General features: G+C 43.2%; 1 protein-coding gene and 1 non-coding gene across 2 annotated transcripts in view; both read left to right on the top strand.

The window, feature by feature from the left end:
* PAFAH1B1 (platelet activating factor acetylhydrolase 1b regulatory subunit 1) overlaps positions 1 to 26170 on the top strand; it is a 110889-nt gene that overhangs the window by 60032 nt on the left and 24687 nt on the right. Inside the window, exons 3-4 of the mRNA XM_010388485.2 lie at positions 24780 to 24864; positions 25423 to 25497. Coding sequence (XP_010386787.1) covers positions 24780 to 24864; positions 25423 to 25497 — 160 coding nt within the window. The remainder of the gene's footprint in view (positions 1 to 24779; positions 24865 to 25422; positions 25498 to 26170) is intronic.
* On the top strand, positions 11058 to 11161 carry LOC115895065. The gene has a single exon (XR_004055268.1). It is a non-coding gene; the product is annotated as a small nucleolar RNA U13 (small nucleolar RNA).

Here is a 26170-nt window from a genome sequence, read left to right as displayed (position 1 = left end):
TTAGTTGATACTTTTGTATGCTCCTATCATTTTTGGGGATTACTTCCTTACTTTCTAGAATAACAAGATGTTCCAGGTTTACTATGTACCTATCCTGCCTTAATTCTAGAAATCAGCTCTTTCTCCAGCAAGCTTTGGTTCTTAGTGGCGCATGATACGTATTAGAGAGCAAGATATGGGCACTAGGTATGGACATTATTACTAGGATTTCTGCTTCTGAGCCCTTTAAGTAGAGACAGAGGTAGAAAATACATGCATGTATGAATACATATACCGACACCCTGGTAGAGACATATACAAGTGTTTTCTCAGTCTTGGCAAGATTGACATTTTGGGCCAAATAATTCTTTGTTGTGGGGGCTGTCTTGTATAATGTTGGTTGTTAGCAGCATCTCTGGCTTCTACCCACTAGATGCTACAAAGAAAATTATCTCCAGACATTGCCAGTGTCACCAGTTGAAAACCACTGATGAGTACCTACATGTACACATACTTACTTTAGAAATCATTAGGCTACAGTGATGCTTCCAATTCCGGTCTCTCCCCACAAAATTCTTTATCTTCTCTCATTCCACTTATTTATATCCCTCTTCTTCCATAGTGAGAACCCTGACTCCCAATAATGTCAATAGATTGACTCATTTGCTCAATTCTGTAATATAGGATGAGTACCCCAAGTCCAAAAATCCAAAATGCTTCAAAATCTGACACTTTTCAAGTGCCAACATGACACTACAAATGGACGGTTCCATACCTGACTGACCCCATGTGACAAGTTGCATATGTTATTTAAAATATTGTATAGAATTACCTTCATTAGAACTTGGGGATAAGTGTTCAGAAAAAAATAAATAAAATTGCCTTCAGGCTGTATGTATAAGGCATTTATGAAACAAATGAATTTTGTGTTTAGACTTGGTTGAGGCTTATCCCCGAGATACCTCATTAGATATATGCAAATATTCCATAATTTAGAAAAAATGTCGAAATCTGAAATACTTCTGATCCCAAGCATTTCAGATAAGAGATACTCAACCTCTACTTCTAAAATAGTTTTAGAATTGTTTCCCTCATACTTCTACGAAGACCTAATATCCGGGAAAGGATTGAGGATGCGTATGCAGCTCTACTCCTGCCTGTCCTGCCCACAACATGATCATCAAATGTGTTAATAGGTTACTTAGAATTAGTTTTGTTGTTGTTTTCCCTCTTTGCGTGATGGTATTACTCATTTGAAATACAGTTGAGTTCATCTTGCTTATTTTGATCCTCCCCCTTACTCCCCGCTGTCCTGTCTTTAATTTTTTTTAGAAAAACATATACCCAGTAGTGTTAATCTCTTCTGAATCCCTTCCACCATGTTACCCCCAACTCCTTTCATCCCTTGAGGGAACCAAGCTTATTGTTTTTAAAAATGTGAGATATATGTCTTCTTATTTCTCCCTCTTTTTTTTTTTTTTTTTTTGAGACGGAGTCTCGCTCTGTTGCCCAGGCTGGAGTGCAGTGGCCGGATTTCAGCTCACTGCAAGCTCCGCCTCCCGGGTTCCCGCCATTCTCTTGCCTCAGCCTCCCAAGTAGCTGGGACTACAGGCGCCCGCCACCTCGCCCGGCTAGTTTTTTTTTGTATTTTTTAGTAGAGACGGGGTTTCACTGTGTTAGCCAGGATGGTCTCGATCTCCTGACCTTGTGATCCGCCTGTCTCGGCCTCCCTAAGTGCTGGGATTACAGGCTTGAGCCACCGCACCCGGCCTTCTCCCTCTTTCTTAAATAAAAGGTAGCATACTATATATGTTCTTGGTTGGTTGGTTGGTTGGTTGGTTGGTTGGTTGGTTGGTTGGTTTTAGAGACAGAGTCTCATTCTGTCTTCCAGTCTGGACTGGAGTACAGTGGCATGATCATGGCTCACTGCAGCCTTGACCTTCTGGGCTAAAGCGATGACACATCTCAGCCTCCCAAGTAGCTCCCACTACAGACACATGCCATGCCACCATGCTCAGCTAAATTTTTCCTTTGCCTTTTTTGTTTTGCCCGTTTTGTGGAGAACGGGGCCTCACTATATTGCCCAGGCAGGTCTCAAACTCCTGGGCTCGAGCTATTCTCTTGCCTCTACCCACCTAATAGCTGGGATTACAGGCATGAGCCACTGCGCCTGGCCACACTCAACTAATTTTTCTTTCTTTTTTGTAGAGACGGTCTCACTGTGTTGCCCAGGCTGTCTCTGCACTCAGGTGATGCTCCCACCTAGGCCTCAGAAAGTGCTGGGATTATAAGTGCGAGCCAACACCCCTGGCTTTCCCCGCCCCATCCCGGAGACAGAGGCTTTCTCTGTTGCCCAGGCTGGAGTGCAGTGGGGTGATCTCAGCTCACTGCCACCTCTGCCTCCTGGGTTCAAGTGATTCTTGTGTCTCAGCCTCCTGAGTAGCTGGGATTACAGGTGGGCACCACCACACCCAGCTAATTTTTTGTATTTTTAGTAGAGACAGGATTTCACCATGTTGGCCAGACTGGTCTTGAACTCCTGACCTCAAGAGATCCACCTGCTTTGGCCTTCCAAAGTGCTGGAATTACAGGCGTGAACCACTGTGCCCGGCCCACACCTGGCTTTTTTTGATGTTGTTGTTAAAGACAGATTCAACCTCTTTTGCCCAAGCTGGAGTACAGTGGTGCAGCATTTAATTTCTGGGCTCAAGTGATCCTCCCACGTCAGTCTTCTGAGCAGCTAGGACTGCAGGCTCCCGCCACCACATCTGGCTAATTTTTTATTTACACATTTTTTTTGTGAAGATGAAGTCTTGCTATGTTGCCCAGGGTGGTCTCACTCTTGGGCCCAAGCCTCCCAAGTTGCTGAGGTTACAGGCTCAAGCCACTGGGCCTCTCTTGCTCTTTTTTTTTTTTATCTTACCAATCCAATATCTCCTGGAACTTTTTCCATGTAAGTTCATAAAACTTTTCCTCATTTTTCTTTTTAAAATAGTTGTAGGCTGGGCACAGTAGCTCACGCCTGTAATCCTAGCACTCTGGGAGGCTGAGGTGGATAGATCACCTGAGGAAAGGAGTTCAAGACCAGCCTGGCTAACATGGTGAAACCTCGTCTCTACTAAAAATACAAAAAATTAGCTGGGCGTGGTGGTAGGTGCCTGTAGTCTCAGCTCCTCAGGAGGTTGAGGCAGGAGAATCACTTGAACCTGGGAGGTAGAGGTTGCGATGAGCCGAGATCATACCATTATACTTCAGCCTGGGCAACAAGAGTGAGACTCCATCTCAAAAAATAAATAAATAAATGAAACAGTTGTATATGTAGCACCTAGTTCTCTACTTATACCTTAATGTATTCAAGCAGTCTCCCGTGTTTGGTATATTTAGGTAGTTTTCAATATTTTGTAACTTCAAATAATACTGTATGTAATATATAACCCTGTATATGTGTACCTTTGTGTTATTTGGAGCTATATCTGTTTCTTAGTCATTGTTATTTCTGAGTCAATTCAGATCTTCCAGATGCTGTATATGAACTCACTGCAGTCACACTTACTACCCTCATAATCAGAATAAGTATTTAAACATTATGACATTTTGACCCACAAGAGAGCTTTTAATTTGAATAAAAATGAAGTGAAAGAGGAGAGCCTAATTTCAGATGACTAAATATGTGGAGAGCTTTAGATAAATAAGTTAAAATGTTCATCAGGCCAGGTGTGGTGACTCACACCTATAATCCCCAGCATTTTGGGAGGCCAAAGTGAGAGAGTGGCTTGAGCACAGAGGTTCAAGATCAGCCTGGGCAACCTGGTGAAACCCTGTCTCTACAAAAAATACAAGAATTAGCTAGTCGTGGTGGCACATGCCTGTAGTCCCAGCTACTCAGGTGGCTGAGGCAAGAGGATTGCTTGACCTTGGGAGGTTGAGGCTGCAGTGAGCCGTGATCATGTCATTGCACACCACCCCGGCAACAGGGCAAGATCCTGTCAGAAAACAAAAACAGGCCGGGCGTGGTGGCTCAAGCCTGTAATCCCAGCACTTTGGGAGGCCGAGACGGGCGGATCATGAGGTCAGGAGATCGAGACCATCCTGGCTAACACGGTGAAACCCCGTCTCTACTAAAAAATACAAAAAACTCGCCGGGCGTGGTGGCGGGCGCCTGTAGTCCCAGCTACTCAGAAGGCTGAGGCAGGAGAATGGCGTGAACCCGGGAGGCGGAGCTTGCAGTGAGCTGAGATCTGGCCACTGCACTCCAGCCTGGGCGACAGAGCAAGACTCCGTCTCAAAAAAAAAAAAAAAAAAGAAAACAAAAACGGAAGTGTTCATCAAGCAAAGAAAATTTGTCTTATGATAAGATTTAAATGTAAATCTGGGGCCGAGCGCGATGGCTCATGCCTGTCATCCCAGCACTTTGGGAGGCTGAGGCGGCAGATCACTTGAGGTCAGGAGTTGGAGACCATCCTGACCAACATTGTGAAACTCCACTTCTACTAAAAATGCAAAAATTAGCTGGGCGTGATAGTGCATGCCCATAATCCCAGCTAGTCGGGAGGCTGAGGCACAAGAATCACTTGAACCCGGGAGGCAGAGATTCAGTGAGCCGAGATTGCACCACTGCACTCCAGCCTGGGGGACAGAGGGAGACTGTCTCAAAAATATATATATTTCTTTTTTTTTAAGACGGAGTCTCGCTCTGTCACCCAGGCTGGAGTGCAGTGGCGTGATCTTGGCTCACTGCAACCTCCGCCTCCTGGGTTCTCCTGCCTCAGCCTCCCGAGTAGCTTGGACTACAGGCACATGGCACCATGCCTGGCTAATGTTTTGTATTTTTAGTAGAGACAGGGTTTCATTGTGTTAGGATGGTCTCGCTCTCCTGATCTCGTGATCCACCCACCTGGACCCCCCAAATTGCTGGGATTACAGGCATAAGCCAGCACGCCCAACTAAATATATATATATTTCTAAATAGCTCCAGAGTTGAGATTAAAATAAAACTTAGGAGCTGAAGACATCAGTAATAATGAGGGTACTGACAACAAAAACTTATCAGATACAGCCACCATAGCCTAGAGAAAGTCTTCAGTAAATCTTTATAAAAATAATGACAGAAAATGAACTATGTATTCAATTTAAGAATAAGAATGACAAGATAAGTCTAAAGAAAGCAGGAAAGGGGAAGAATTAATAATAAAAGCAGACCTTAATAAAACAAAATAATCCAGTAAACTTAATTAATAAAACCAAAAACTAGCTTTTTAAAAAGACCAGTAAAATAGACAAACCAATTTAATAAAGAGAAAAGACATAAATGCACTATATAGGAATGAGAAATTCAACATAAAATGAACTCAGATGATGTTCAAACTTATGAGAGTACGATATCCTATTTGAAAATTTGCCGGGCGCAGTGGATCTCTTGAGGTCAGGAGTTTGAGACCAGCCTGGCCAACATGGTGAACCCCCATCTCTACTAAAAATACATAAATTAGCCGGGTGTGGTGGCACACGCCTGTAGTCCTCACTACTCAGGAGCTGAGGCATGAGAATCGCTTGAACCTGGGAGGCGGAGGTTGCAGTGACCCAAGGTTGTGCACTCTAGACTGGGCAACAGAGTGAGACTCTCAAAAAATAATAAATAAATAAATAAATTTGAAAATCTAAATGACCTGGGTGCTTTTTCTAGGAAAATATGTGATAACATTGGTTCAAGAAATAGTAGGAAACTTGAACTGATAATTAAATATAGAGGACATTGTAACATTAAAGACTTCAAGCCCAGGCAGTTTTTAAGCCTAGATGCTAATTTTTTTCAAATCTTAAGGACCATTTACTTCCCAGATTCCATTGTCTTTTCTGGGACATAAAGGTAGTAAATTTAGGAGCTTATTCTATAAGGCGGGCACCACCTTCATAGAAACACTGGGCAAGGCCAGGCATGGTGGCTCACACCTGTAACCCCAGCACTCAGAGAGGCCAGGGTGGGTGGATCTTTTGAGTCCAGCCTAGCCAACATGGCGAAACCCTGGCTCTACTAAAAATAAAAAAATGTGGCTGGACACAGTGGCTCACGCCTGTAATCGCAACACTTTGGGAGGCTGAGGTCAGGAGTTCATGGCCATCCCGGCCAACATGGAGAAAGCCCATCTCTACTAAAAATACAAAAATTAGCCGGGTGTGGTGGTGCACACCTGTAGTCCCAGCTACTTGGGTCGGGGCTGAAGCATAAGAATCGCTTGAACCCGGGAGGTGGAGGTTGCAGTGAGCCGAGATTGTGCCACTGCACTCCAGCCTGGGAGACAGAGTGAGACTCTGTCTCAAAAAGATAAAATAAAAGTACAAAAATTAACTGGGCTTGGTGGTGCACACCTGTAATCTCAGCTACTATTTTGAAGGCTGAGGTATGAGAATATTTTGAACCTGGGAGGCAGAGGTTGCAGTGAGCCGAGATCATGCCGCTGTATTCCAGCCTGGGTGACAGAGTAAGACCCTGTCTCAAAAAGGAGAACAAGAAGGTTACAGTCTAATTATTTCTATGAACTCAGATATAAACATACAAAATAACATAATAGTGGAATCCAGTAGGATATAAAAAGCATTGTGCGTGGCCAAGTGTATTTGTTCACTCTGATGCTGCTAATAAAAACATACCCAAGACTGGGTAATTTATAAAGGATAGAGGTTTAATTGACTCACAGTTCAACATGGCTGGGAGGCCTCAGGAACCTTAAAATAATGGCAGAAGGGGAAGCAAACATGTTGTCCTTCACATAGTGGCAGAAAGGAGAAGAATGAGAGACGAGTGAAGGGGGAATCTCCTTATTAAGCCATCAGATCTCATGAGAGCTCAATGTCATGAGAGTAGTATGGGAAAAACTGCCCCCATGAGTCACTTACCTCCCACTGGGTCCCTCCCACCACACGTGGGGATCATGGGACCTACAGTTCAAGATGAGGTTTGGGTGGGGACACAGCCAGACCCTATCACCAAATACAGTTTTCCCCATGATCACGAGGTTGGTTCAACATGAATAAATTTATGGCTGGGCATGGTGGCTCACGTCTGTAATCCCAGCACTTTGGGAAGCCGAGGCAGGTGGATCACTTGAGGTCAAGAGTTCAAGATCAGCCTTGGCCGGGCGCGGTGGCTCAAGCCTGTAATCCCAGCACTTTGGGAGGCCGAGACGGGTGGATCACGAGGTCAGGAGATCAAGACCATCCTGGCTAACACGGTGAAACCCCGTCTCTACTAAAAAATACAAAAACAAAAACTAGCCGGGCGAAGTGGCGAGCGCCTGTAGTCCCAGCTACTCGGGAGGCTGAGGCAGGGGAATGGCATAAACCCGGGAGGCGGAACTTGCAGTGAGCTGAGATCAAGCCACTGCACTGTCCAGCCTGGGAGACAGAGCGAGACTCCGTCTGGGAAAAAAAAAAAAAAAAAAAAAAAAAAGATCAGCCTGGCCAACATGGTGAAACCCCATCCCTACTAAAAACACAAAAAATTAGCCGGGCGTGGTGGCGCACACCTGTAGCCCCAGCTACTTGGGAGGCTGAGGTGGGAGACCATGAGCCCAGGGGGCATGATTGTGCCATTGCACTCTATGCTGGGCAACAGAGTGAGACTCTATCTCAAAAAAAAAAAAAAAAAAAAAAAAAAAAAGTGAAACACCATATGATTAATCCAAAAAGATGTAGAAAATGATATATTTTTAGTACCCATTCCTGATTGTTAAAAAAAAAAAAAAAAAAAAAAAAAACCCTGTAGAAAATAACAGGATATTTTCTTAACTTGATTATGGCTACCTACCAGAAATTTACAATAACATTAAAGTATAAATAGCAGGTGCATTCCCATTAAAGTCAGCAAGAAACTAAGAGTTCCTGTATCTCTGCATCTGTTTTAAGTATTTGAGATTCCAGCTCATGTAGTAAGGCAATAAAAAGAATTAGAAATATTGGAAATGAAGCAACCAAACATTTATAGATGACAGCATCTACAGGGACAACCTAAGGGAAGCAACAGTTAGAATTAATGGGTTCAGGGCCAGGCGGGGTGGCTCACACCTGTAATCCAAGCACTTTGGGATGCCGAGGCTGAGGCAGGAGAATTGCTTAAAACTGGGAGGCAGAGGTTGCAGTGAGGCGAGAGCATGCCACTGCACTCCAGCGTGGGCAACAAAACAAGACTGTCTCAAAAAATATTAATAATAATGGGTTTAGTATGGTGACCTGAAACAAGATGGCATACAAAAATAAACTGTTCTTGGCCAGGCACAGTGGCTCACACCTTTAATCCCAGCACTTTGGAAGGCTGAGGCAGGTGAATCACCTAAGATAAGGAGTTCAAAACCAACCTGTCCAGTATGACGAAACCCTTTCTCTACTGAAAATACAAAAATCAGCCAGGCATGGTGGTGTGCGCTTTGTAGTCCCACCTACTTGGGTGGCTGAGGCAGGAGGATCGCTTGAACCTAGGAGGCAGGGAGGTTACAGTGAGCGGATATCGTGCCACTGCACTCCAGCCTGGGCAACAGTAAGATTCTGTCTCTAAATAAATAAATAATAAACTGTTCTTGTTATTGGATAATGTAGTAGAAAAGTTTTTTTTCCTTGTTTCTGGATGAACAAGTCAGTATTGGACAGATATCACAACTCTTAAAATAATAAAATGCAATCCCAATCAAAATTCAAACTAAATTTCTCATTAGCTTGACCAGCTTGATCTTAAAAATCATTTGGAAGAGAAAAATAAAATATTTTAAATGATAGATGGGAAAGGAACTGAATCTATCAGATACACAAATATTATTAATGTGGAATAGGCAAATAGGTTAGGGGAACCACGTTCAAAGACATGCCCATTTATGAAATGTAGCCTGGGAGAAAGGTGGTCTTGTTAAAAGCCTTAATGTCGAACACATACAGAATAACAGTACAAAGTGGTAGAGAAAGGATAGACTTTGGGTAGAAATGAACTTCCTCAAGGTATAAAATGTAGAAACAAAAGGAAGAGTGGTAAGTTTGACTGTATCAAAATAGAAAACTTCTGTGTGAAGAAAGGCCTTAAAACAGGCCAGACACTGTGACTCAGGCCTGGAATTCCAGTACTTTGGGAGGCCAAGGAGGGAGGATTGCTTGAGGCAGGAGTTTGAGATGGGCCTGGGCAATGTAGGTGCAAGATTTTATCTTTACAAAAAATTTGTTTATAAAATAGTCTGGTAGCCAGGGGCGGTGGCTCAAGCCTGTAATCCCAGCACTTTGGGAGGCTGAGGCAGGTGGATCACCTGAGGTAAGGATTTTCAAGACCAGCATGGCAAAACCCCGTCCCTACTAAAAATACAAACATTAGCCAGACGTGGTGGTGTGCACCTGTAATCCCAGCTACTCGGGAGGCTGACACAGGAGAATCACTTGAAGCTGGGAGGTGGAGGTTGCAGTGAGCTGAGATTGCACCACTGCCCTCCAGCCTGGGCGACAGAGCGAGACTCCATCTCAAAAAAAGAAAATACGGGGATGTTGGGCACCGTCTTGGGACCTACTTGGGAGACTTCAGTGGGAGGATCCGGGGAGGTCTTGTGCCACTGCACTCCAGCCTGGATGACAGAGCAAGACTCTGTGTCAAAAAAAAAAAAGTAAGTTAATTGAAAAAATCTAGTTTTATGTGGGTATATAAAAGTAATCCTACAATTGATACAATTTTTTTTTCTTTAAAATTATTGTGACTTCAAAACTTTTTCTGTGTGTATAATGCCATTCTCTTACTCTGTGAATTGCCTGTTTGGGGTGTTGCTACATTTTTGTTTTGTTTTGTTTTCTGTTGTCGTGTTTACATTTTTCTTGTCAATTCATAAGAGGACTAGTGTACTACGTCACTCATGGTCATGTTGCAAAGAAGTGTTACAGAGTGAAATTGTCTTTTCCTTGATACTACCTTTAGATTCATGTTTGGGAAGACCTTTGCAATTCATGACTACATAAGTATTCACTTTTACTTTCTTAAGGCATTTTTGTTTTCATTTCTTTTTATAGTAATGTCTAAGCCATCTGGAATTTATGTTTGTTGATTATACAAGGAAGGGATCCAAGTGCTTTTTCTCTGAGTCATTATCCACATGTCCAAACATTTATTGAATAGTCCTTTCCTTATTGATCTGAAAACACCTTCTTACAAAACCTTGCATTGGTTTTGGGACTTGCTGTGCTTTCAGGAGCCAGAAGAACACTCTTGATTATTGTAGCTTTATATTAATAATACATTTTGGCCAGGTGCGGTGGCTCACGCATGTAATCCTAGCACTTTGGGAGGCTGAGGCAGGTGGAACACCTGAGATCAGGGGTTCAAGACCAGCCTGGCCAACATGGCGAAACCCCATCTTTTTTTCTTTCTTTTTTTTAAAGAGACAGGGTTCAGGCTGGAGTGGCGCAATGACATAATCATAGCTCATAACTCTGGGGTTCAAACAGTCCTCCCACCTTAGCCTGTCAAAGTGCTGGGATGACAAGTGTGAGCCACCATGCCCAGCCTGTGTTAGATCTTTCTATTCTTTGGAAATTTTTGATTTCCAGAATGAAATTGCTCATCATTTAAAATATATATATATATATATATATATGTTAACTTTTTTATAAGAGTGAAATGTAGGCATCTATAAAGATCAAGATATGATCAAGGTCAAAATTGTTGACTTTCTGGAAAATTCATACAAAGCCCTTTTACATACCACATCACATTGCATTTCATTGAAAGATGGAGGGTATTCTAGAGAATTGTATTAGAAAGAGAAGGCACATGGTAGGCCAGGCACGGTGGCTCACTTCTGTAATCCCAGCACCTTGGGAGGCCGAAGCAGGTGGATCACCTGAAGTCAGGAGTTCAAGATCAGCCTGACCAACATGACAAAAACCCGTCTCCACTAAAAATATAAAAATTAGTTGGGTGTGTTGGCACATGCCTGGTAATCCCAGCTACTCTGGAGGCAGAGGTTACAGTAAGCTGAGATTGCACCGGAGCCCTCCAGCCTGGGTGACAGCGAGACCGTGTCTCAATAAAAAATAAAACACATCATAGAAGAGGAAGGCAGATTCTTCTGTAGTTGCTAAGTGTGATGATGATGTGTTCACACACATGTATAAGATGTGCCACCCTCCAACCTTGTTATAATGTCGTCACATTACCCGACTGATGTGGGAAAAAAAAAATAGAAGAGGAAAGCAGTGCCACAAACACAAGTAACTACATTGAGAAAGTTATATGCTGAGTAGCTTCTATTTTCTTTGTGGAGTTGGAGGTCAGCTGAAGGATGGGATGCAGTTAGGTGGGTTTTTTCGTTTGGTTTTTGTTTGTTTGTTTTGAGATTGGGTCTCTCTCTGTCCCCCAAGCTGGAGTGCAGTGGCGTGATCTCGGCTCACTGCAACCTCCGACTCTGGGATCAAGCGATTCTCCTGCTTCAGCCTCACAAGTAGCTGGGACTACAGGCATCTGCCACCATGCCTGGCTAATTATTTTGTATTTTTAGTAGAGACGGGGTTTCACTATGTTGGCCAGGCTGGTCTTGAACTCCTAACCTTGTGATCCGCCCGCCTCAGCCTCCCAAAGTGCTGGGATTACAGGCGTGAGCCGCTGCGCCCGGCCGAAATTAGGTATTTAAAAGGGAAAAAAAGGACCAGTCTAGGCAACATATTGAGACCGTATCTCTACTTAAAGAAGAGAAAAGGACCGGGCGCGGTGGCGTAAGCCTGTAATCCCAGCACTTTGGGAGGCCGAGACAGGCGGATCACGAGGTCAGGAGATCGAGACCATCCTGGCTAACACGGTGAAACCCCGTCTCTACTAAAAAATAAAAAAAAAAAAACAACTAGCCAGGTGAGGTGGCGGGCGCCTGCAGTCCCAGCTACTCGGGAGGCTGAGGCAGGAGAATGGCATAAACCCAGGAGCTGGAGCTTGCAGTGAGCTGAGATCCGGCCACTGCACTCCAGCCCGGGCGACAGAGCGAGACTCCGTCTCAAAAAAAAAAAGAAGAAGAAAAAAGAAGGACTGATTATGGCGGCATATGCCTGTAGTTGCAGCTACTCAGGAGGCTGGAGCAGGAGGATCCATTGAGCCCAGGAACTTAAGGATGCAGTGAGCCATGATTGTGCCATAGCACTCCAGCTTAGGCAACAGAACAAGACCTCATCTCTCTTGTTTTCGAAGAGTGAGGAAAGGGGCCCGGGATAAGTAAATGATTCATCAGGTGGCAATGGAATGACAACCATATACTATGACTTGACCTATCCTAATTCTAAAAATATAAATCCGTTATTAGCAGTATTGTAGATAATTGAATATCCTGCTGCTCAGTGCAAAGTAAAAACTGCTCCATCAACAATTGGAAGCTACATTTAATCAGATAATTCTGGGGATGCCTGTTATGAATATGACCTGATTTTAAGGGATCTTCATTGTTTTTTAGGGCTTGACTTACTATACAGTGGTCTTCCTTTGTTTAGTTTGCTGTTTCATATAATCTGCCTGTATACTTCTGATACTTCTGATAAATAGGTCCTTTAAAATTACTGCTTTCATTAAATTGCTTTTTCTTGCCTTGAATGTCCTACATAGTCTGTTTCTCTTTCTAGCCATTTCTCTCATTATTTTAATGACCCTTTTCTAATTTTTTTAATCTATTTTTTAGATAAATCGCTTTTAGAGCAGTTTTAAGTCTTGGTAATGATTATAGCATCTTTGCCTTGTTCTTTAACACAAGTGTTTCTAGTGTTCTGCCATTAACTATCAGATTTATTGGTTGAAGGTTTGAGAGATTTCTTTTTCCTGATGTTAATGAACATTCTTAATGAAGACCTTTCCGTTAATAAGGAATGTTTTAAAATCAAGAATGTTGAATTTGTTTCTGTTTTTTGAGACAGAGTCTCACTGTGTCACCCAACCTGTAATGCAGTGGCGTCATCTTGGCTAACTGCAATACTCCACCTCCCAGGTTCAAGTGATTCTCCTGCCTCAGCCTCCCAAGTAGCTGGGATTACAGCCGTGCGCTGCCGCGCTGGGCTAATTTTGTATTTTTAGTAGAGCTGAGGTTTTGCCATGTTGACCAGGCTGATCTCAAACTCCTGACCTCAAGTTATCCACCCACCTCAGTCTCCCAAAGTGGTGGGATTACAGACGTAAGCTACTGCACCTGGCCAAGAATGTTGAATTTGATCAGATGTTTTTAGATAAACATTGAGATCTCCATAATGTACCATTCTGATTCACTTGGTCCGCGTCAGCTCCCTGCCTAGGTAATACCCACTACTTCCTTTAAGGCCTCGCATCTTGCCTTTATAAAAAGATTCTTCCATTCAGTCTCTTTTCTCTTGTTTTTGAATTAAATTTCATAGACTTCAGTAACTTTTATTTTGCTCCTCCGATAGGTTTACAAGATCCCTAGGAGGCAAGGGACCATATAACTTAACCTTCTTTTATATTCCCTGCTATAAAACTGGGAATAACAGACATTCATCCCTTCTTCCTCTTTCCTTTTTTCTTTACATGTTTTATAGTGAAATTTTGGTTTACATTTTAAAAATACAAATGTTTCAAACTATTCAATACATGACAGTTGTACTGGCTATCTCTTTTATTGTACAACGTGACTTTCCTTATGAGTTTTTGAAATAATGCAAAATATTTTTACAGGAATATATCCTGAGAGGACCTCACAGTTGTAAATTATGCTGAACAACTAAGGCAAAATCTCCCTGTCTCTGGAAACGTAGCTGACCTCTGGCCTGTAGCAGGCCATGCAGTTTTTTTCTAAGTGTCAGTCAATAATATAGTAACTTTAAAACAACATAATTAGGAGTTCAGCCTGGTTAGTGTGACATTCTCTCCCACTCCCCCAACCGCCTTTCTCTCTCTCAGACCTTTAAGTATTTTAGTTTTCAGTAAAGTTATTTTTCTGAACAGGTTAAAGGGTAAAGAGGGAAACACAATAAAAAAGGGTGGAGGCTGAAAACAACTGTTCAGTGACTGCCCTCTGTTTTGTGTTTCTGTTACTCAAGAAATTTAATCCAAATACGAGAATGAACAGGAATGCATATTTTTTGTTTATTTATTTGGTTTTGCTTTTTTGAAAATGCAATGTGATACACTTATTTGGTAGATCATTTTTGGCTTTTGTTGCTCCTGTGGTCTGGAGGGTATATCAGGATGTTACCTCAGACCCAGCCGTCTGATGAAAAGAAATGGGAGCCAGCAGGCTGGTATACCAGGTACAGGGTTCTTTTTGCTTGATGGGGAAGATAAAGTTCCACTCACCCGGAGTTGCCTGAATTTCATTCTTCTTCATTTTGTCTCTGCCGTGGATAAGGTCTCATTATAACCTCTTGCTGAACTTGTACTTGTCTCAAGATTGGTAGTAGTTGAATCCTGAACTACATTTTGGAAGTAGTTATCTTAAAATGTGATGGTGAAGGATGGTAATGGCAGTTTGTCAGACAGATTTCTTAGGGTACATGAGGTTGGAGAGGTATAAGACCTATGGCCAGGAACTCATCACTTCTGTGCTGCCCTTTGCCTGAAGACTCGGTTGTGTATTGTAGCATACAAATTTAGGAAGTCTTGGCTGGGCACAGTGGCTCATATCTGTAATCCCAGCACTTTGGGCCAAGGTGGGCGAATCACCTGAGATGATGAATTCGAGACCAGCCTGGCCAACATGGCAAAACCCCATCTCTACTAAAAATACAAAAATTAGCGGGGTGTGGTGGCACACACCTGTAGTTCCACCTACTTCGGAGGCTGAGCCAGGAGAATCGTGAGGTTGTGGTGAGCTGAGACTGCACCACTGCCTTCCAGCCTGGCAACAGAGTGAGACTCCGTCGCCCCCCCCCAAAAAAAAGAAAATTTTGGCAAGCCTTGGCCGGGTATGGTGGCTCATGACTGTAATTCCAGCACTTTGGGAGGCCAAGGCAGTCAAATCACTTGAGGCCAGGAGTTCGAGACCAGCCCAGCCAACACAGTGAAACCCTGTCTCCACTAAAAATACAAAAAAAAAAGTAGCTGGGCATGGTGGTGTTCGCCTGTAATCCCAACTCTCAGGAGGCTGAGGCATGAGAATCACTTGAACTCGGGCGATAGAGGTTGCAGCAAGCCGAGATCATGCTACTGTACTCCAGCCTGGGTGACAGAGTGAGACTCCATTAAAAAAAAAAAAATTAGGAAGGCTTGATACCTGTTTGAGACTTGGTTGATATCCTATGGCCGCAGCTTAGGGAATGGTCCCCTGTATATTTCTGCCCTGGAAATAAATTTTATTCACATACTCTCCCAAGACTATAACAAGTTTCATCTTGTTATCTAAAATGGTATAGCCTGGGGTGGTGTGAGAGATGGCTTTTGGAGGAGAGTACTAAAGATGACTCCGGGTGTGCACCTGGTGGTGTCATACTTGATACTGCCTGGTTTTCTTTGTTACCTTCACAGAGCCTGCAACAGCCCTGCAGACATCTCAGATTTGTTGGGCCCCTGGACCTTTTAGAATAATGCATGTTGGGCTGGGCGCGGTGGCTCAAGCCTGTAATCCCAGCACTTTGGGAGGCCGAGACGGGCGGATCACGAGGTCAGGAGATCGAGACCATCCTGGCTAACACGGTGAAACCCCGTCTCTACTAAAAAATACAAAAAACTAGCCGGGCGAGGTGGCGGGCGCCTGTAGTCCCAGCTACTCGGGAGGCTGAGGCAGGAGAATGGCATAAACCCGGGAGGCGGAGCTTGCAGTGAGCTGAGATCCGGCCACTGCACTCCAGCCTGGGTGACAGAGCAAGACTCCATCTCAAAAAAAAAAAAAGAATAATGCATGTTATCTCCATTGCTGCCTTGAATATGCAAGCTTAGCCTTTTCAGTGTATCTTTTTTTTTTTTTTTTTTAATTTTTATTTTACTTTACGTTCCGGGATACATGTGCAGAATGTGCAGGTTTGTTACACAGGTAAATGTGTGCCATGGTGGTTTGCTGCACCTATCAAGCCATCACCTAGGTTTTAAGCCCCACATGCGTTAGCTGTTCGTCCTGATGCTCTCCCTCCCCTTGGCCCCCGCCCCCACCAACAGACCAGGGTGTGTGTTGTTTCCCTCCCTGCGGTCCATGTGTTCTCACTATTCAACTCCCAGTTAGGCGTGAGAGCATGCACTGCTTGGTTTTCTGTTCCTGTGTTAGTTTGCTGAGGATGATGGCTTCTAGCTTCATCCATGTTGCCGCAAAGGACATGATCTCATTCCTTTTTATGGCTGCATAGTATTCCATGGTCTACATGTACCACATTTGCTTTATCCAGTCTGTCATTGATGGGCATTTGGGTTGGTTCCATGTCTTTGCTGTTGTAAATAGTGCTGCAGTAAACATAAGTGTGCATGTGTCTTTATAGCAGAATGATTTATATTCCTTTGGGTATATACCCAGTAATGGGATTGCTGAGTCAAATGGTATTTCTGCTTCCTTGAGGAATCACCACCCTGTCTTCTATGATGGTTGAACTAATTTATATTCTCAGCAACAGTGTAAAAGCATTCCTATTTCTCCACAGCCTTGCCAGCATCTGTTGTTTCTTGACTTTTTAAAAAGTCACCATTCTGACTGGTATAAGATGGTATCTCATTGTGGTTTTGATTTGCATTTCTCTAATGATCAGTGATGTTGACCTTTTTTTCATGTGTTTGTTGGCCACATAAATGTCTTCTTTTGAGAAGTATCTGTCCATATCCTTTGCCCACTTTTTGATGGGTTTTTTTTTCCCCATTCTGTGGGTTGCACATTCACTCTGATGATAGTTTATTTTGCTGTGCAGAAACTCTTGAGTTTAATTAGATTCCATTTGTCAATTTTAGCTTTTGTTGCAGTTGCTTTTGGCATTTTCATCAAGAAATCTTTGTCCATGCCTATGTCCTGAATGGTATTGCCTAGGTTTTCTTGTAGGATTTTTTTTTTTTTTTTTTTTTGAGACGGAGTCTCGCTCTGTCTCCCAGGCTGGAGTGCAGTGGCCGGATCTCAGCTCACTGCAAGCTCCGCCCCCCGGGTTTACGTCATTCTCCTGCCTCAGCCTCCCGAGTAGCTGGGACTACAGGCGCCCGCCACCTCGCCCGGCTAATTTTTTGTATTTTTTAGTAGAGACGGGGTTTCACCGTATTAGCCAGGATGGTCTCGATCTCCTGACCTCGTGATCCGCCCGTCTCGGCCTCCCAAAGTGCTGGGATTACAGGCTTGAGCCACTGCGCCCGGCCTTCTTTTAGGATTTTTATGGTTTTGAGTTTTGCGTGTAAGTCTTTAATCCATCTTGAGTTAATTTCTGTATAAGGTGTAAGGAAGGGGTCCAGTTTCGGTTTTCTGTGTATGGCTAACCAGTTTTTTGAGCACCATGTATTAAATAAGGAATCCTTTTTCCATTGCTTTTTTTTGTCAGGTTTGTTGAAGATCAGATGGTTGTAGATATTTGGTGTTATTTCCGAGGTCTGTGTTCTGTTCCCTTGATCTGTATGTCGGTTTTGGTACCAGTAGCATGCTGTTTTGGTTACTGTAGCCTTGTAGTATAGTTTGAAGTCAGGTAATGCGATGCCTCCAGCTTCGTTCTTTTTGCTAGGATTGTCCTGGCTATTAGTGTATCTGTTTAAATGGGTCTAGTAAGAAAACATCTCAGTTCATCAGCCTTTGACTTAACCTTGTTTTTTCTTCATATGAGCAGTGAAAGTAAAATGGTTACAGAACTCTTAGAACTTTTTTCATTCTTAGAATGCTAGAGTATACAGTTTGTAAATCACTATTATTGGCAAGGCGTGGTGGCTCATGTCTGTAATCCCAGCACTCTGGGAGTCTGACGTGATGAAACCCAATCTCTGCAAAAAATACACAAAATCAGCAGGGCGTGGTGGCGGGTGCCTATAATCCCAGCTACTCAGGAGGCTGAGGCAGGAGAATTGCTTGAACCCAGGAGGCGGAGGTTGCAGTGAGCCGAGGTCGCGCCACGGCACTCCAACCTGGGCGACAGAGCAAGACTCCATCTCAAAAAAAAAAAAAAAAAAAAAAAATCTTATGGGTGGTATTGATGAGGTGTTAAGACTAGTATTACAGCTGCAGAAATTACCCTAGGGGATAAAAACAACAATGAAAAGAGTGTAGGAAGTCAGATAAAGTGCTTAAAATCAAATCCTGGCATTTTCATAAACTTCTAATAGTTTAGAAAATAATTTCATTCGTTATGTTTGTAATAGTTTGATATTTAAGCCTAGACTGTGTCTAGCTAGGATCTGTTTGCTCATGGATAAAAGTCCTTCATCTCAGTTTTGATTTTAATCATTTTCTTTTTTATTTTGCTTAACCATTTTTCTTTTTTTATCCTGTGTGTGTGTGTGTGTGTGTGTGTGTGTGTGTGTGTGTGTGTGTGTGAGACAGAGTTTTGCTCTGTCACCCAGGCTGGAGTGCAATGGCGCAATCTCAGCTCACTGAAACCTTTGCCTCCTAGATTCAAGCAATTCTCCTGCCTCAGCCTCCCAAGTAGCTGGGATTACAGGTGGCCACCACCATGCCTGGCTAATTTTTTGTATTTTTAGTAGAGACGAGGTTTCACCCTGTTGGCCAGGCTGGTCTCGAACTCCTGGCCTCAAGTGATCCGCCCTCCTGGGCCTCCCAGAGTGCTGGGATTATATGCATGGGCCACCGCACCCAGCCTTCTCTGATTCTTTACAGTATTACTGGTTTTGGTCTACTCCGTTTTACTTCTGTGTGAATTTCTATTTAATTCTAGTGACTGGTTTCAAAGAGGCAAAGATTCCATCCTTAATAAAGCTGATGAAGCCAGGTACAGTGACTCACGCCTGTAATCCCAACACTTTGGGAGGCCAAGGTGGGCAGATCACCTGAGGTCAGGAGTTTGAGAAGACCAGCCTGATCAACATGGAGAAACCCCATCTCTACTAAAAATACAAAATTAGCTGGGCGTGGTGGCACATGCCTGTAATCCCAGCTACTGGGGAGGCTGAGGCAGGAGAATGGCGTGAACCCGGGAGGCAGAGCTTGCAGTGAGCTGAGATCGTGCCACTGCACTCCAGACTGGGCGACAGAGCAAGACTCTGTCTCAAAAAGAAAGAAAGAGTGAGAGAGAGAGAGAGACAGAAAGAGAGAAAGCAACCTGATGAAAATCTACTCTAGGTCAACTGAAATTACTAGCAAGCCCTAGAAGCACTCTTTAGGCTGTTAGAACCAAGAGTTTTGTGGGTTGTTTTGTTTTGTTTGTTGTTTTTTTGAGAGATGGTCTTGCTCTGATAGGCAGTCTAGAATGCAGTGGCTCACTCATAGCTTGCGGCAACCTCAGCCTGCCAGGTTCAAGCCATTCTCCCGCCTCAGCCTCCCAAAGTGCCAGGATTACAGGCGTGAGCCACTGCCACCTGCTGAGGTTCTTTAGTCTTTACTTATTTCTTACTTTTAGTAATAGTGGTAAACCTTGCTGAAGTTAAAGTTTCTGCATTAACTGGATCAGATTGTTGGCTTAAATATTGAGAGGCAGGGCGTCAAAGGTGGTAGTGCTAAAATTCTCTGGATTTTTTTTTTTTTTTTTTTTTTTTTGGGAGACAGTCTCGCTCTGTTGCCCAGGCTGGAGTGCAGTGGCGCAGTCTTAGCTCACTACAGCCTCCACCTCCCAGGTTCAAGCAGTTCTGCCTCATTCTTCCGAGTAGCTGGGACTATAGGCGCATGCCACCACACCTGGCTAATTTTTGTATTTTTAGTAGAGATGGAGTTTCACGGTGTTGGCCAGGCTGGTCTCGAACTCCTGACCTCAGGTGATTTGCCCACCTCGGCCTCCCAAATTGCTGGAATTACAGGTGTGAACCACTATGCCCAGTTGGAGTTCTTTCCCTAACCCTGATAATATTACTTACCTGATATATGGCTAGAAGTATGGCTGTGGCTACATTGCTGATAGGAGAATATATATATATTCTTTTTTTTTTTTTTTTTTTTTTTTTTTTTGAGACAGAGTCTCACTCTGTCACCCAGGCTGGAGTAGTGCAGTGGCGCAATCTCGACTCACTGCAAGCTCCACCTCCCGGGTTCATGTCATTCTTTGGATGCCTCAGACTCCTGAGTAGCTGGGACTACAGGCGCCCGCCACTACACCTGTCTAATTTTTTTTATTTTTAGTAGAGACAGGGTTTCACCCTGTTAGCCAGGATGGTCTTGATCTCCTGACCTCGTGATCCACCCATCTTGGCCTCCCAAAGTGCTGGGACTGCAGGCGTGAGCCACCGCGCCCGGCCGAGAATAGAATTTAATAGAGCTAAAACAGTGTTGTTATTTCTATGGGAAAAAAAAAAAAAAAAAAAAAAAAAAAACTGTACTGCTCTACTTTTATGGTTGTTTTAGAATGTGCTCCTCCTTCTTAAAAAAAAAAAAAAAAGATGCCGGGCGCGGTGGCTCAAGCCTGTAATCCCAGCACTTTGGGAGGCCGAGACGGGCGGATCACGAGGTCAGGAGATCGAGACCATCCTGGCTAATACGGTGAAACCCCGTCTCTACTAAAAAAATACAAAAATCTAGCCGGGCGAGGTGGCGGGTGCCTGTAGTCCCAGCTACTCCGGAGGCTGAGGCAGGAGAATGGCGTGAACCCGGGAGGCGGAGCTTGCAGTGAGCTGAGATCCGGCCACTGCACTCCAGCCCGGGCGACAGAGCGAGACTCCGTCTCAAAAAAAAAAAAAAGATTAACTGTGAAACAACCTCAGGTCTTCAAGAGGTATTCCAGAAGAAGGCATTGTTATCCTAAGAATGGTAGTTCCATGCATGTTATTGCACTTGAAGACCTTTCAGTAGGGCCTGATGTGGAGGTGGAAGAAGTGGTACTGAAGATTCTGTCCTACTGATTTTATTTTAAGAAGGAAAAGAGAGTAATCATTTTTCTTATTTTTCCTTTAATATTATCTTTCCTTTACCTGGAAAAGTGTCACCATTTAACTTTCCTTTACAAAAAAATGTTCCTTAAGACCATAATTGTTGGCCTGGCATGGTAGCTCATGCCCATAATCCTGTCACTCTGGGAGGCCAAGGTGGGAGGATCTCTTGAGCCCAGGAGTTTGAGACAAACCTGGGCAACATGGCAAAACCCTGTCTCTACAGAACAACAACAACAACAAAAATGCCCTGCATGGTGGCATGCACCTGTGGTTCCCAGCTACTCAGGAGGCTGAGGTGGGAGGATCACTTGAGCGCGGGGGAGTTGAGGCTGCAGTGAGCCATGATTGTGCCATTGCACTCCAGCCTGGGAGACAGAGCTTGAGACCATTTCTCAGAAAAAAAAAAAAAAGATTACAATTGTTATAATTTGTATATATGTTACACATACGTATTATGTGTTATGTGAGCTTTATTGTTGGAAGCTGTGTAGTGTGTTTTCAGGCAGAGTTTCAGGCATTAGGACTTGACCCCAAGATAGCAATTGAGCTAATAGAGTTTGATAAGAACATTAAGTATTTAAGAATAATATATATGATTTTTTGACATTTTCTTCCTTATTTGCTTGATGTTTGTTTTTTAGATTAAAAGAAAATGAAGCTAAGAAATAAATGTGTTGCAGCCTTTTTTTCCTCTTACTACTTTGGAATGCAATTTTTTTTTTTTTTTTTTTTTGAGACAGGGACTCACTTTGTCACCCAGGCTGGCATGCAGGTGGTGCAATGACAGTTCACTGCAGACTTGACCTCCCAGGCTCAGGTGATCCTCCCACCTCAGCCTCCCAGGTGGCTGGAACTACAGGTGCATGCCACCACACCCAGCTAATTTTTTGTATTTTTTGTAAAGAAGGGTTTTGGCCATGTTGCCCAGGCAAGTCTCAAACTCCTGGCCTCAAGCGATCTGCCCAGCTTGGCCTCCTGAAGTGCTGGGATTACAGGTGTGAACCACCATGTTCAGCCAGGATGCAACACTCTAACAAAAGGAAAATTTATTTTTGTTGAAGGTTTGTAGTACAGGCTTTGACAAAAGAAGATACTTGATTGCACCTCGTGAGAGAGCCATTGCCTTCTTAACATTGACTTGGGGTCAGGCGCGATGGCTTACACCTGTAATCCCAGCACTTTGGGAGGCTGAGGCGGGCAGATCACTTGAGGTCAAGAGTTCGAGACCAGCCTGACCAACATGGCGAAACCCCGTCTCTACTAAAAATACAGAAATTAGCCGGGTATGGTGGTATGTGCCTGTAATCCCAGCTACTCAGGAGGCTAAGGCAGGAGAATTGTTTGAGCCCGGGAGGCGGAGGTTGCAGTGAGTCGAGATCGACCCCTGTCTCCAAAAATATATATGTATATTGATTTGGAAGGCCCAAGTATAATTACTTGGTGGAAATCAAAAAGTAGAGTCAGCTCTGTGTAAAGAAGATACTTCAGCATGAATGGAGTTAGCCGTTAGTAGAAACAGGCCAGAAGGAAGGTACAAGCTGTAGTATGAGTAACACACAGACACAGACTTTTAATAACATTAAGATTTTTTTTTTTTTTTTTTTTTTTTTTGAGACGGAGTCTCCCTCTGTCACCCAGGCTGGAGTGCTGTGGCTGGATCTCAGCTCACTGCAAGCTCCGCCTCCCGGGTTCATGCCATTCTCCTGTCTCAGCCTCCCGGGTAGCTGGGACTACAGGCACCGCCACGTCGCCCGGCTAGTTTTTTGTAGTTTTTAGTAGAGACGGGGTTTCACCGTGTTAGCCAGGATGGTCTCGATCTCCTGACCTCGTGATCCGCCCGTCTCGGCCTCCCAAAGTGCTGGGATTACAGGCTTGAGCCACCGTGCCCAGCCAACATTAAGATTTACCTCTCCTCAATCTCCATGTCTTTGAATGTGATTGTCTAATGCTGTAATTATTTTTAATTATTGTTATTATTTTTTGAGACAGAGTCTTTCTGTGTTGCCGAGACTGGAGTGCAGTGGTGCAATCTCGGCTCACTGCAACCTCTGCCTCCCGGATTCAAGCAGTTCTCCTGCCTCAGCCTCCCAAGTAGTAATCCCAAGTAGCTGGAATTACCGGCGCCTGCCACTATGCTCGGCTAACGGGTTTTCACCATGTTGACCAAGCTGGTCTTGAACTACTACTTCTTTTTTTTTTTTTTTTTTTTTTTTTTTTGAGACAGTCTTGCTCTGTCACCCAGGCTGGAGTGCAGTGGCACAATCTTGGCTTACTGCAAGCTCTGCCTCCCAGGTTCATACCATTCTCCTGCCTCAGCCTCCCCAGTAGCTGGGACTACAGGCGCCCACCACCATGCGCAGCTAATTTTTTTTCATTTTTAGTAGAGATGGGGTTTCACCATGTTAGCCAGGATGGTCTGGATCTTCTGACCTTGTGATCCGCCTGCCTTGGCCTCCCAAAGTGCTGGGATTATAGGCTCACGTGAGCCACCGCTCCCAGCGTCTGGTCTTGAACTTCTGACCTTGCGATCTGCCCACCTCGGCCTCCCAAAGTGCTGAGATTACAGGCATGAGCCACTGCGCCCGGCCTAACCCTGTAATTATTATACGTTGATTTTTGGCATGCTAATAATTACCTTGAACATAAAGTGTTTGCTGGTAATTCCCTGTTATCTTTGCTGATTTGTTTTAAACATACCATTGAGTTAAAGTCAGTAATCCCACCAGTTCTACACTACTACTGGAGCGTGTTTTGTTTTGTATTGTGTTTTGAGATGGAGTTTTCGCTGTTGTTGCCCAGGCTAGAGTGCAGTGGCATGAACTGGGCTCACCACAACCTCCGCCTCCCAGGTTCAAGTGATTTTGCTGCCTCAGTCTCCCAAGTAGGTGGGATTACAGGCATGTGCCACCACGCCTGGCCTTTTTTTTTTTTTTTTTTTTTTGAGAAGGAATCTTGCTCTGTTGCCTAGGCTAGAGTGCAGTGACAGGATCTCGGCTCACTGCAATCTCCACTTCCCGGGTTCAAGCGATTCTTCTGCCTCAGCCTCCCAAGTAGCTGGGATTACAGGCACCCGCCACCACGCCAGCTAATTTTTGTATTTTTAGCAGAGACGGGCTTTTCACCATATTGGCCAGGCTGGTCTCCAACTCATGACCTCATGATCTGTATCTATATATCTATCTATATATCTCTATCTGACTGTCTGTCTGGCTGTCTGTCTATCTATCTATCTGTCTAGCCCAAAACATTTTTTGGTCCCAAGCATTTTATATAAAGGGTACTCAGACTGTATAAGGCAAACATGAAAAGGCTAATTCAGCTTCTCTAACCTTCAAGTTCTAATTCTAAATGAATGTCTCATTCTACGACAGTACACTAAGTTTATAGTGTATGATTTCTTTTTTTCACACACTCCAATGGTTCAGTTATTTCTAATATGAAAATACTTTAGTTTTCTCAAAACTATTCTCTGCAAAACTAAATTCCAGCTGTCAGCCCTTGAGTGTATAACAAGTAGTAAAGAAAGACTAAATGTAAACATTAGCAAAATTGATGATTGCTGTCACAGAGCCATAGCTTGATCTATAGAGTGCCTACAGCTTGTGAGGTAAGCAACACATTTGAAACTTATAAATATGTAATTTCTCTTCTGATGTTAAAAAAAAAAAAGAAAAGCTTATAACTAAGAATATAATATTATGGATGTGCTATGGGGGCTAAAAGTTCTGGAGGCTTTGCAGGGGTGTCCTTTTTAATGAAATACTTGTATGATTTGAAAGGGAATACTCTCAAGAGTATCTTGGCTTAATGAGATTTTAAATAAATTCTATTTCTTCAAAATAGAAATGAGGTCTTTTTTTAGGAGTCATTTGAATTTGTTTTCTTTCAGAAATCGAGCTATAGCAGATTATCTTCGTTCAAATGGCTATGAAGAGGCATATTCAGTTTTTAAAAAGGAAGCTGAATTAGATATGGTATGTTTTACTTTTTAACAATTCAAAGTAGAGTTAATGAGTGGATTTTTACTCAGGTATCTGTAGTTAACAGTTATGCACAATTTTGTCGTTTGTTATTGTGGTCTGCTTGGTACTGAACTTGATTTTCACTCCCTTTTTTTATTTTTTATTTTTATTTTTGAGATGGAGTCTCACTTTGTCTCCCAGGCTGGCGTGCAGTGGCATGATCTCGGCTCACTGCGACCTCTGCCTCCCGGGTTCAAGCGATTCTCCTACCTCAGCCTTCCTAGTAGCTGGGATTATAGGCGCGCACCACCACACCCATCTAATTTTTGTATTTTTAGTAGAGACGGGGTCTCGCCGTGTTGGCCAGGCTGGTCTTGAACTCCTGACCTCAGGTGATCCACCCTTCTCAGCCTCCCAAAGTGCTGGGATTACAGGTGAGCCACCGTGTCCAGCCACTCCCTTTTTTTATAATCAGATTTTTAGTAATGTTTGGGCTTAAAGATGAGTGATCTTTGGCTTGAGGATCATAGTTAAGCCATTCTTAAAAGGTTCTAACTTTATTTTCTCTAGAATGAAGAATTAGATAAAAAGTATGCTGGTCTTTTGGAAAAAAAATGGACATCTGTTATTAGATTACAGAAGAAGGTAACTAAGTCTTGTTTCTTTAAAATTAGTTGTATTCAGTTATATAAACTTTCTGAAAATAACTATTCATCTGCATTAATTAATAATTGCATCTAATCTTTAAAAAGCAAATAAAAATACATTTTCTGTGCTTTATGAAAAGTATGACCTAGGCATATTATTGCAGATACATGGTAACTCGCATATCCGGAGTTGCTGACTGGGTCGATTCTGCATAGTCCTGACTTGGAGGAATTGATACTGAAAGAACTCATTTGTGCACTTAGAAGGAAAGAACACATGGAGCCATTGTGATTGATGCTGGGAAAAGAGCACTGCAGTGTGCTTTTAGACAAGTCATTCTTATCTCTGAGCTTTTCTTTTTATCTGTAAATACAACAAATAATATTCCAGTCCTAAAATGTATACTTCATAGGCAAAGTTAGAATAAGTAAATAACATTGTTATGAGTTGATCATTTATTATAAAGCTCTTAGAAAAGTGCTTAGCACATAGTAGATGCTCAATAAATACCAGCTTTTATTATTAATATGATTACCATATATAATGTGGTTTGGAAAGAACTTACTAAGAGTAGCAGCTTTAGAGGGACCAAGGCGAATTCACTGCCCTTCTTTAATTAGAAGACTGTCACCAGATATAAATTGAAGTTTTTCTTTGTGTTAAAGAGTTA

Source organism: Rhinopithecus roxellana, chromosome 19 (assembly GCF_007565055.1).
Source record: "Rhinopithecus roxellana isolate Shanxi Qingling chromosome 19, ASM756505v1, whole genome shotgun sequence".
Lineage (NCBI taxonomy): Eukaryota > Metazoa > Chordata > Mammalia > Primates > Cercopithecidae > Rhinopithecus > Rhinopithecus roxellana.
Note: the sequence above shows the minus strand (reverse complement) of the source record. Positions and strands in the feature narration are given on the sequence as shown.